We start from the raw sequence: 12,725 nt of genomic DNA, 5'->3' as shown, positions 1-12,725 counted from the left end.
CTCTTGAAATACAATGTGCACCTCCAGACGTTGGTCTAAATGTGCACATTTATTGCGTTGGTGACGGAGGTGTCACAACTTCCTTTTGGAAACCTATGTTTCGATATTTGAATTAAAAGAAACTATTGCTTTGATTTGTTTTTGTTTTGTTTTTAACGTTTTTTTTAATATATAAATATTAACTCAAAAAATAAAGAGTTGCATCCATAATAGAAGTTTTTATTTAATTATATATTAAACTCTTTAATGATGTCTTTTAAAATTTAAAATCAATTCAAATTATTTATTTATTAGATTTGATCATTAGAGTTATATGTTTTTAAATGTCTTATCTAAATATTTTTAAATAGTCCTGGAGATCCATATCGGTTATATAATTTGGATGTATTTGAATATGATCTATACAATCCTATGGCTTTATATGGGTCAATTCCTTACATGGTTGCTCATAACACGCATCGTACTGTAGGATTATTTTTTAATAATGCAGCAGAAATGTGGATTGATATCAAATCTTCAAAATCTATGTTAGGATCTATTATATCACTTTTTAATTCTGGAGATATTCCTACAACAGAAACTCATTGGTTTGCTGAGAGTGGAATTATTGATATGTTTGTAATGTTGGGTCCAAATCCACATGATGTTTCCATGCAGTATTCAACTTTAACTGGAACTCCAACATTACCACCTGTAAGTTTTTAAATTTATAAAAAGCATTTGATATAAATTTTTTCATCAAACAATATTTAAGCTTTCTTTAAACTCTGTACCTCTAATTGTAAGCAATAGATATAGAGTTTAACCCCCACCCCAAACACATATATTCCTGAAGTATATGCACTCACCTTGTTTCTCTGAAACAAGGTGAGTGCATATACTTCAGGAATGTTGGTTGAAAAGGGAAGGGGCATAAAAGGGAAAAAAAAAGATTTTCCTCCTTTACTTTAGTGGCCGCTCAGGTCTTGTTGAGGTAAGTTAATTTTAAAAAAATTTAAAATAAAACGATTGCAGAAACAAGTTATTAAGAAATTAAGTTATTTGTTCTAAATTTTCATGAATTCAGTCAATAATAAACAATCATTTAAAATATTTTTTGTAATTGTTGTTAAAACCATCTCTCAACCCTTTAAACACGAACCTCAATGAACCAGACAGCCTCGATGAACCAGGCTGCTATGTGGAGAAACATCTTGAGTGCCTGGCATGGTGGAAATCAAAGCAAGAATATTTTACAGTTTTTAATATTTTGAACAATTGGAGCAAGACAAAGAAACTGGACTGGTCTTGTTCCGATTGTTCAAAATTTAAAATCTCATTTTTTTACTGGAATTAAAAAATTTTTTTTTTTTTTTTTTGGATTTATGTTTTTATACAATTTTTAATCACTATAAAATTCTCAAGCATAATTGATTATAGTAGGAAGGTGAAACCTGTTCTAACACCCACTTTTTTACTTTAATTTTTAGTACCTTAGTTTTAAAAAGTTTTTTTTTAATTATTTCTAAATAAACTATAAATACTTTAAAGAAAAAAAGGTTTTATTTAAAATTGGATCTTATGGCAGTAGTTTTGTTCGCATTTTTTAAACATTTTTATATACCATTAAAATGTTAATGCAGCTACAGCAACTTTGTATATTATGTACACTATACACATTTCCATTCATTGGATTGAAAGGATTTCAGTTTATTAAAACAGTTTCAACCTAACCTGTTTCTTTTCTTTTTTTTTCTTATAAATAAAAGGGTAATCAAAGATAACAAATTTATTTCTTTTTTTTTCTTCCTATAAATGGGTAATAAAAGATAACAAGTTTATTTCTTTTTTTTCTTTCTTATAATTAAAAGGGTAATGAAAGATAACAAATTTAGCACTTAACTCAAAAATATCTCCTCACCTGTAGTGCTCCTTGGCTATTGGAAGATAAATTTGTTTTTATAAGTAAAAGTATAATATTTAGAATTTTTTATAGATGTTTGCTCTTGGTTACCATCAATGTCGTTGGAATTATAATGATGAAGAAGATGTAAAGAATGTTGATGCAAAATTTGATGAGCATGATATTCCATATGATGTTATTTGGCTTGATATAGAGCATACAGATAATAAAAAGTACATGACTTGGGATGCTTTAAAGTTTCCTAACTCAAAAGCTATGATTGATAGTATTGCATCAAAAGGTCGCAAAATGGTCACCATAATTGATCCACATATGAAGCGGGACTCAAGTTATCATGTGCATAATGAAGCAACTGTAAAACAGTTTTATGTTAAAAAAAATGATGGAAGTGATTATGATGGTTGGTGTTGGTCTGGATCATCATCTTGGATTGATTACTTGAATCCAGAAGCTCGCAGATGGTGGGCTAGCCTTTTTCAATTAGATGTTTATCAGGTTTGTAATGTGATTTTTTTAAAAACTTTTTTAATTTTGAATTTGATTTGTGATTTATGTTCCTAATTGATATATTAAACCTGTTGGTTTAGGGCTCCACATTCAATTTGTTTACCTGGAATGATATGAATGAGCCCTCAGTTTTTAATGGTCCAGAAATTACTATGCACAAAGATTTAGTACATTATGGAAATTGGGAACATCGTGATGTTCACAATTTGTATGGAATGTTGTTTCACATGTCATCATTTGAAGGACATTTAGTTCGCTCTAGTGGCAAAGAAAGACCATTTATCCTTTCTCGAGCATTCTTTGCTGGCTCCCAAAGATATGGTAAACATTATTTATTTTTGCATGCTTGTATACACATACATACTTTTTTTTTCAGGTTTTTTATGCTTAGTTTTATTGCTTTAAAACATTTTATTTTTATGATATTCTAGTATTCAACTATTTTATTTTGAAAATTTTAGAAGATTTTATAGTCTTTTACAAAAAGGTATCTTTACAAAAAGAAATCTGCTGTTGTAGGTATTTATAATCAAGTCAATAATAATAAAAGCATAAGTCATCAATCACAGTCAAAATATGTTGGATAGTTTAAACGAACTATGGTCACAAAAAACCTATTAAAAACAAACAAACAAAAAAGACAGTTTGCTCAAGATCTAAGATATAAAAATTACTTTACAGGAACATCATGTAGCTCTTAATATTAAATGTTTTGAAGTAACAACAGATGACAGAATAAAACTAATATCATATTTCAACAACTTGAAAAACAAATGATACAACTTTTATCTCTTTTATTTTTATTCTTTAAGTGCCAACTAAGCAATAATGAAGCAACATCTATTTTTATAGCTCAGGGCTTGAATTAAGCGTATCGCGAATTGCGATTACTTTTGCACCTTCGCAATTAGTTTTCTTTTTTAATTTGTTTTTTCGCGATCTTTCTTTTTTTCATGATTATTCTTCTCTTTTTTTTATAAGATTGGTACTCTATTCGCGAATATTTAGTGTATAAAACAAATATTTAGTGTATAAAACTTTTACAGTATAAAACTACAGTGACTACTGTAACGATAATTTTTTTTTTAAGCGGAGCATAGGGTAAAAGAAAGAAAAATAAAAGATTTAGAAAATCAATTAGCAAAAATGTTCAAATGCAGGAAAAAGACCGGTTGTTTAAGGAAGGAAAAATTTATAAAAAACAAACGATTAAATACCTATTCGAATCAAGAAATAAAAGATTTTGATTGAAAAAAGAAATAAAAGTTAATTGATTGAAAAGTCATATTCTTAACTCGAATTCTCAAGGGCTTTATTCCGATTTAGCTCATTCATTATGAACAAATTTAATGATATTTTTATAAGTTTATTTTGCGAAGAATAGCGGAAGGCAATATAGACTCTAAATAGTTATTAAAAAAAAACTTAAAAGTTTGTTAGTACACTTGCTAATTTTAAATTAATAGCAATAAATGGATGCAAATAAGGAACAAGATGCAGATTATCTACAGTTAAAAAGTGGGGAAAACATTTTAATTGCGAGTTAGAATACGATTTAAATGGAAATGAAATTATAATATTAAGATGCAGTTTATGTAAACAATTTGAAAAATGGATAAGTCAAAGGAAATTGTTTTCCATGACCTGGATCAAACCAGGAACAATATCAATAAAAAAAGATTCACTGGCATCGCACTTAAGCAGTGCGCAACATAGCAACTTAAGCAGTGCGCAACATAACAACTTAAGCAGTGCGCAACAGAGGCCATGAGAATTCATCAACAAACAACATTAGGTTCAGTTTCATTATCTAACCATGTTATTCATAATACTCTAATTGGGCGTGGTTTACGTAAAATGGCCGTAAAAGACGCTGACTCATTAAGGAAAAAGTTTAATATTGCGTATTACTTGGCAAAACGAGAGCGTCCATTCACAGATTATTTGATTGCATTAGAAAAGACTGGCCGTTAAATAACTTTTATAACTGGCCGTTAAATGTGAATGATGGAACTTTTGGCGATGAAACTATCGGTGAAGTTGTTGAACATTTTTCTGAATTTTTAATTGGTGTAGGATGTGATTTGAATAATATACTTCATGAGTGGATCATTTTAAAAGCATACATGTTTCCCATCATAAGTAACAATCAAAATGAGTATTATTTGAAAATTTGGGAAATTGTTTTTTCCGAATCAAATTTGGTCAAAGAATGCCGAAATATTCTTGATATTTTTGAACTATTTTTAATTTGTCCTTTTACGAATGCGAAAGTAGAACGAACGTTTTCATGTATGAATTGCGTAAAAAATGACTGGAGAAGTTGTCTTGTGTGAAGAAGGTCCTGAGATTGACAAATTTGAACCCGATACTGCTATGGACGAATGGTATAACGATTGTCAGCAAATTTTCATCGTTATCTGGAAAAAAGAAAAAGAAAGTCAGGAAAAACAGACATTAATCTAGCGACAGTTACAATATCGGATTTGGAAGAAAGTGAAAGCGAGGAAGAAAATTTAATATTCTAAGCATTAAACTAGTGAAATGATTACAAAACGATCAAAATATTTACAATTACGATCTTATACTTTTTCTATTAGCAATCAAAAAAGTATTAGATCGTAAAAGATTCTATTATTTAGACACATTTTTTTCTTTCGCTTTATTTTATTGAATGAAAAAAGTGAACGCTAACTTTTATTAAAAAATACAATGAATGAAAAAGCAATAGATAGATATATCATGTAAATTTGATAAAGTTACTTAGATAACAAAACTTACTTAATAAGAATTTAATTATCATTCTTGTTTGTGATTGTGCGGGTTTTCGTGAAAATATTAAGTTTTAACATTTTATCACAATAATGTTTTTCTCATTTTTAATAGTTTTTTATAACTGTTTCAAATTTATAGATTGTTTTGTTAGAGTTTTAAATAAATTTTTTTACTGTTAAAAATTTATAGAAAATTAAATATTCTAGTTGTTTTAAACAGTTTAAAATATGTAAATAAAATAGAAAATGAAATAATTAATTAAAAGAAGATTATATAAAGTTCATTGATTTTACAAAAAACAGCCGTTAGATTTAATGCAATATAGTAATAGTAATAATGTAAATTATAACTAAAGCTACTTTACAACCGCTGAACATAAATGTTATGACATCTTATGCAAAAATGAGACTTATTACATACGTTATTATAAATAAGTTAAAATAAATAATGCCCCCTCCCCTCTGGCGGGAGTGGAGGAGGGGTTATGAGCAACAAAAAAATCACGATTAGATTTTATACGTTAATTCGAGCCCTGTAGCTATTTATAAAAGTATCATCTGAACATTGTTTAGATGATGAAGATGATGAACAGATACTCTACCTAAGTTAGTGTGTCTATCAAATGATTCATATTTCATCTTTGATTTGACAAAGAAAATGTAAAAAGAATCAAAAAAATTATTTCAGTTTTTTTTTCATTTGCATGGTGTGTGTATATATGTGTGTGTGTGTGTGTATATATATATATATATATATATATATATATATATATATATATATATATATATATATATATATATATATATATATATATATATATATATATATATATATATATATACACAAACACACACATACAAGGTGCATCAGCTATTTGAGAACATATTTTTAATTTTTTTTAAATGATAAAAAGTCAAACAGAAAATATTTTTAATCAAAATCAATTATATAAATAATATAAGATAAACTATTGTTTAATAATTCCATTCAATGAAATCCCCCTTTTTCTGTGACTGCTCCTAAGTGCTCCAAAAACTCTTATTCGTCTAGTTTTTTTCCTCGAACATCAGCTCTTTGGAATTCGCTTCCTTCATCTTGCTTTCCTGACTCATATAATTTGCAATCTTTTAAGTCGTCTGTCAATCGTTATCTTGCTCTACAATCTTCATCTTTTCTCTTTCAGTAACTTCCAACTTTAATTAGTGGCTGCTTAATGGAACTGTTTCAACTTTAATTAGTGGCCTTGTTGGAAGCGAAGATGTTTAAAAAAAAAAAAAAATTTTGTCAGTCGATATAGCAGCACTCCGTTGCGAGTCAGGCAACTTGTCAGCCGATGTAGCAGCACTCCCTTGCGAGTCAGGCTATAAGATAGTCGATGTAGCAACACTCCGTGCATGATTTACAATAAAGAAAATAAAAATAAAAACATTTTATTAAAAAAATTAAAAATAAAAACATTTTATTAAAAAAAAATAAAAATAAAAACATTGTTTATATTGTTAAAAACATTCAGAATGTTTTAAAAACACTTGAAAGTCAAAAACTAATGGTTTTGACTTTCGTCCAACACGCAAATGTTGGACGAAAGTCAAAAGTAATTAAAAGTGACGTATGTGTTGGCGTAAGAATCACTTTTTTTCTTCCGTGCTTCCCAAATGTAACAAACTATATATATATATATATATATATCTGTGTGTGTATATATATATAGTACCCTCTGAAAAATTGTGGACAGGGTAAAAATGTTTGAATTTTACCAATATTTCATCATATACTTTACTAGAGCCAATATATTATATATCATTTAAAAAGTTTTTATGTTTACTATTATGCTTTGAAAAAATATTCCTTATTTAATCTGCGTATTTTAATTTATTAAAATGATAACGATTTTTAATAAGTTAAAAAGTTTGCAAACAAAGCATTTATATTTTAAAAAAGAGAAATTTTTTAATGATATTTGATCAAAATTCAATAAAAATCAAATGTTTTTGTAATTAGTATCACAAGCATTTTATCCCGATAATGTTGTTTTGTGTGGTCTTCCTGATTTCTTTCCAATCTTGGTGGATCCTGTAAGGTTATATCTCTTCATAATTTGTCTATTAGCAGACTTATTAGCGCCATAAAGTTGTGCTGTCTTCAGAGGCGTGGTGGCCCCAGAGGCTAAGCGGGATTCCCGCATGGGCTTTTCACTTTTTCATCTAAATATGGCCTTTTGGCAAATTTTAATTGTTTCTACATTTTAAAGAAATTCCTCAATCGTTTAAAATATTTATGTAAGCACAATTTAAATTTTATTATTCACTTGATATAAAGTCTTCAACTTTGAGCGCAATTATATTAGTATTTTACATAATAATAATATTGCTCTGAAAACAGAGTAGATGTTTTGAGACTTATTATGATATTATTTTCATGAGAAAATAATGAACCCATAAACGGTTTTTAACGATCGTAATGTTGACAAAATAAATTTAAGAAAGTCCGCAGACCCAACAATGATAATGGCTATTATAATACGACAATAATAATAGCTTAAATTAACTTAATTTAAATTTTAACCCCAAAACATTTTTTTTAAATAAATTAAAACGCAATACAATTACTATATAGTAATTACTATATAGTAATTGTATTGCGTTTTAATTTATTTAAGAAAAATGTTTTGGTGTTTTATATAAATAAGGATCGAACTCATGTTTTGCATTTTTGTAACATTTCGAAACAGATATAAACTTCTTTAATAATAAATAAAAATTTTTATTTTCATACAGTTTATATTATTGTATGTAAATAAAGAAATCACTCCCTAATATCATGTCCTCAGACAGACTAAAAAAAGGATGATGAACTCCTAAATGAAACTACATTATAAAAACTTTTATGTTTAAACTATGTCAATAACGGCACCATTTTAAGAGCGGCATTTTTACTTTTATGAGTTTATGCGAAAATGTTAAAAAAAAGTTTAAAAACCGAATTAAACAAAATCATAAACTAAAATGAATTTTCTCATAAAATAAAAAGAATTTCTTATTTTTCAAGATTTTCAATATTTATTTTAGAAAAAAAATTATACATAATTTGAAAAAATGTATATTATTGTTCAATAAAATATATATCATTATATAGTAATAGAAAAACTAAAATCTTTGATTTTTAATTTTGTGTTAGGCTATGTCCTTAAAGCAATAAAATACTAATCGTATTTGCTTGCGGTAAAGTTGTGTTTTAAGAAAATCAAAACAAAAACGTGGTTGCTGCATTGTGTTGTTACCATTTTTATTTTGAAGTATTACAAACAATAATATAAATTTTATATATATATATATATATATATATATATATATATATATATATATATATATATATATATATATATGTATATATTTATATTGTATGGGCCTTTACATCAAGCATATATGGTAAAATCCCGCATATGTAGGCCTTTTAATAAAAATTTTTAGAGCCACCACGCCTCTGGCTGTCTTACGAAATGAATTTCCATTTGAACTGATGCTTCATTAAAACTTGGTATTAATTTTTTTACTGGAGGTGTTATACTTTTCTTATACTCCGTGACCTCAATCACTTATAAATGAAGCTTTTTTTATAATTTTTACAATATCAATAAATTAGCAATTTTTGGGGAAAATGTAAAATATCTCTTATGTAAAATTTTTGAGCTCATTAAAAATTATTAGTTTTCAAATCAAAAAAGTACATAAATTATATTATCAATATTCGATGCATCAACTACATTAGATAATTAAAAAATCACGAAAAGAATTCTTTAGAATTAGGATAAATTTGGACTGGTTATTTGTTTCTATAATTTTTTAAAAGGAACTTATTTTTATGTCTGCATTTAGAAATTAATTCTGATTTTTTATTCAGTAAATTTTCTTGATCTAAATGAGTAATAATTTTAAATTTTTCTTGTAAATATATTATACATTTTTTGGAAATGTTATTATAGGCAGGTGCAGTTTTTAGGATAGATCAGTTTAATTTAAAATTAATTTTTTTTTCCTTTAGTTGCCAAATATATTTAGACAGCATAGTCTCTTTTGATTATTTTTTATGTTTAAAAGATTGTTTGTGGTTGGCATAACGTTTTTTCCATTTGCTTTCAGTTAAGCCAATATATTGTTTATCAGGGTTGTTTTGCAAGGAAACAATGCATTTGTAAATAATATTTTTTGATAAGCATTTGCCATTTATAGGGCAGTTAAGTTTTTGCTTGCAGTTACAATTTTCAGTATTTTTTCTTTGGGAAATTCATTTTTATTAATCAATGCAAAATTATGGCCTTTTATAATTCTTTCAATATTTTTTGTACAGCTATAGCTTACTTTAATAGTGTTTCTGTTAAAAATTTTGTGCAATTTATTAGAGGGAGGGAAATGTTTGTCTACTAATTTTAAAAGCGCTTTTCCAATTTTTGTTGAAACATTTTTGCTGTACGGAGGGTTGAACCAAACTATATTTCTATTTCGCTTTTTTGCAGTTTGTGTTTCAAATTTTAGCTCGAAATTTTTAAATCCGCTTTTTTTAAGAGCATCTACATACACGCGTTTGGAAGAGTTAAAAATGTTTTCATTAGAAGAGTTTTGATTTCGTCTATTGTTAATTGAAATGAGAATTTGTTTTAAGATTTGAGGAGGGTGATTCGAATTTATATTAATATACGATAATTCATCATTAGGTTTTTTATAAGGCCTATAAGAATTTTCCGAGAGGTTAAATGTGACATCAAGAAAATAACCAATTTTTAAATTAATGTTTATTCAATTTGGAAGCCAATGTTTTTAAAAATTTCTGTAATATTTTTTCTGACTTTTGTCAAGTTGAGGCCCTGATTTTTTTTGCACTATTATTAAGCCATCATCGCGGTACAAGCCTAATTGATTAAAATAAATTTATTTTAGCGAGGGAATTTAAAATATATAAGCTTACAAATTTGCAAGTTTCTGCTCCATCGTAACTTTCCATTCTTACTTCAAAGCATTTGTGCATGGTTTTTTTCTCCCACATCTCGTTATTAAAATAGAGTAAGGTTTTTCTGCAATGTTTAATTTAACAAATAGTGTCATGTGTAATTACAGTGTGGATTTTTCCAAATTATTTTATCTAAAATTTCTGCTGTAATTGAGGGGTAAAAATCATTATTATCAAATTGTATACCTCTATAACATTTTAAAGTTACGTTACGTCTTAATTGGTTACAATTGGTAACAAGGTTACATTCTCTGACTTTAAATTAAATATTAAGTAAATAAACTTGATAATGCAGTAAATTTTTTTTTATTGATACTGTATTGCTAAATACTATCTTATATTTTGTTTTTATTGTAAAATAGCTTTGTCTCAATTGGTTACTTTGTCACGAAAAAAAAATAAAGTTTCAATACTCAACGTTACATCTCAAATGTTTTTTTTTTTCAACTTTATAAAGTGTAACCAGTTGAGACTTAACGTAACGTAACTAAATCTAGATTTGAGACATAACTAAGATATGTCTCAAACTGGAATTTTTTAGCGTTATGTTACGTCATAATTTGTTACGCTTTAAAAAAAAAAAGATGTGACGTAACGTAAAAATTTTTATAATTGTGACTTATTTAACTGCGTTAACGCAATTAAAATACGTCAATTAAATACATTTAAGAATTAAAATGTTTTAGTTTATAAATGTTTTGGTTTATGTTACTTCCGATTGGTTATACTTTTCAAGGTAATAAGTACCTTAGATTGCTTAACCATACCTTAAGTTATTTTAACTTTTAAAGGTACTTTTTTTGTTTTTCGTTACATTACCTTTAAAGCTTTAAAAGTTGTATTTACCTTTAAAAAGTATTTATTTTTAAAAAAAAAAACCCATGAGTGTGGGTTAATTTAAAAAAATACTTTTTCAATTACAATAGTTTTGACAAGCGTGTTAATGCGTTTTCAAAAATCAAATACTTAAATAATACTGTAAATAAAACAATTTCGTTAAATACTCATGATCATGAGTTATGGTATTTAACAATGCAAAAAAAGATTTCAATTCGCAAAGTTTCGTTTCAATTATATTATTTTAACTTATAAAAGTGCAGACTGAAACATAACTTAACGTTAAAAAAAATCTATATTTGAAACGTATTTTAATTACGTCTCATATCTAGATTTTGTTAAGTTACATTGCATTTTTATTTTGGTAAATAATGCAAGGGTAATACTTCACGAGGTTTTACAAACCCACAAGCAAAAATGTATATAAAATTTCAACCTTTTAATTTAATTATAATGTACATTAATTAGCTTTAGCCAATAATGTCAATTTAATTATAATGTACATTAATTAGCTTTAGCCAATAATGTGGGTAGTTGCACTTTCTGTGCAATATATGTCTACACTCTCTGACTTTACTTTACCTCTCTCTTTATACAGCTCTCTCTCTATACATATATTTAAGTGCATGTGAAAAAAAAATTATAAAGATAGATACAATAAATCACAATGTTACGTATCCTTAGGTCAAAATGTTACATGTTGTTATGTAACACTTTTCACGTAGCGTTACGTTACAATGTTACATCTTGGTTATGTAAAAGTAACGGACATTTTGCATGTAACGTTATGTTACAGTGTTACGTATTGTTACGTAAAATATTACGTCTCGCTTACGTAAAAATAACAGACGATTTGCACGTAACGTAACGTTTTATTAAAAGTTTATTAAAAGAATTGGTTGGAAAGCCCATTTTTTCTTAGAATCTGAAAACAAAAAAAGTCCTATAATTGAAAATAACCAAAAAGAAAATTTCGGATTCAAAACAAAAAATGCTCCACCATTTATTCCTAACCTAGAAAACTTTGAAAACGATTTATTACACTTGATTAAAACAATAAAATTTCGAAATATTAACAATGATATTCAAAAGGAACTCAAGTTAGAAATTAATAATATAAAATCAAACCCTAATATTTTAGTTTTTGTATGTATATGTATGTGTGTATGTATATATATATATATATATGGTAAGCTATACAAGCTGCTCCTCTAAACTGCTTTTTATGAGAGCTTTTGATTTTTGCACAAGCTATCTGTTTATATAAAAATTGCTTATTAAATACAAAATTTGGTTTTTTATACTTGTTACAAGCATATATTTCTAATGTTTATGTTACAATAATATACACATAAAAAATTTTTTAGAAGCAAAAAATTTTTTTTGCAAAAATCGTGCCTGTGTTATTATTCACTTAATTAAATTTTTTTGACTTTTTTTCATTTTAGTTACAATGATTATTATACTTTTGAGAGAAAAAAAAAGACTGTGAGAGTAAAAGGAGCTGTAAATTGCCCTTTTAAACTGTTTTAGGGAACTGTTTTTAGGGAACCTCTGACTTTAGGTTCAGATCATGCTATGATCTCAATAAAAACTTTTATCTTGTACTTCTTGTACATCAGATCGTTCTTCATCATTCATCCACAACTTTGTACTACTATCTCTTCTAATTTTAGACTGGAATTCATATTTTATTCTT

At 26.7% G+C, this 12,725-nt stretch overlaps 1 protein-coding gene across 1 annotated transcript in view; it reads left to right on the top strand.

Moving 5' to 3' along the window:
* LOC100215131 (neutral alpha-glucosidase AB) overlaps positions 1-12,725 on the top strand; it is a 39,560-nt gene that overhangs the window by 15,868 nt on the left and 10,967 nt on the right. The window contains exons 7-9 of the mRNA XM_065806094.1: positions 351-693; positions 1,976-2,398; positions 2,491-2,731. Coding sequence (XP_065662166.1) covers positions 351-693; positions 1,976-2,398; positions 2,491-2,731 — 1,007 coding nt within the window. The remainder of the gene's footprint in view (positions 1-350; positions 694-1,975; positions 2,399-2,490; positions 2,732-12,725) is intronic.

Source organism: Hydra vulgaris, chromosome 09 (assembly GCF_038396675.1).
Source record: "Hydra vulgaris chromosome 09, alternate assembly HydraT2T_AEP".
In the NCBI taxonomy this organism is placed as follows: Eukaryota; Metazoa; Cnidaria; class Hydrozoa; order Anthoathecata; family Hydridae; genus Hydra; species Hydra vulgaris.
The sequence above is the reverse complement of the archived record's forward strand: the minus strand, read 5'-3'. Positions and strand labels throughout refer to the sequence as shown.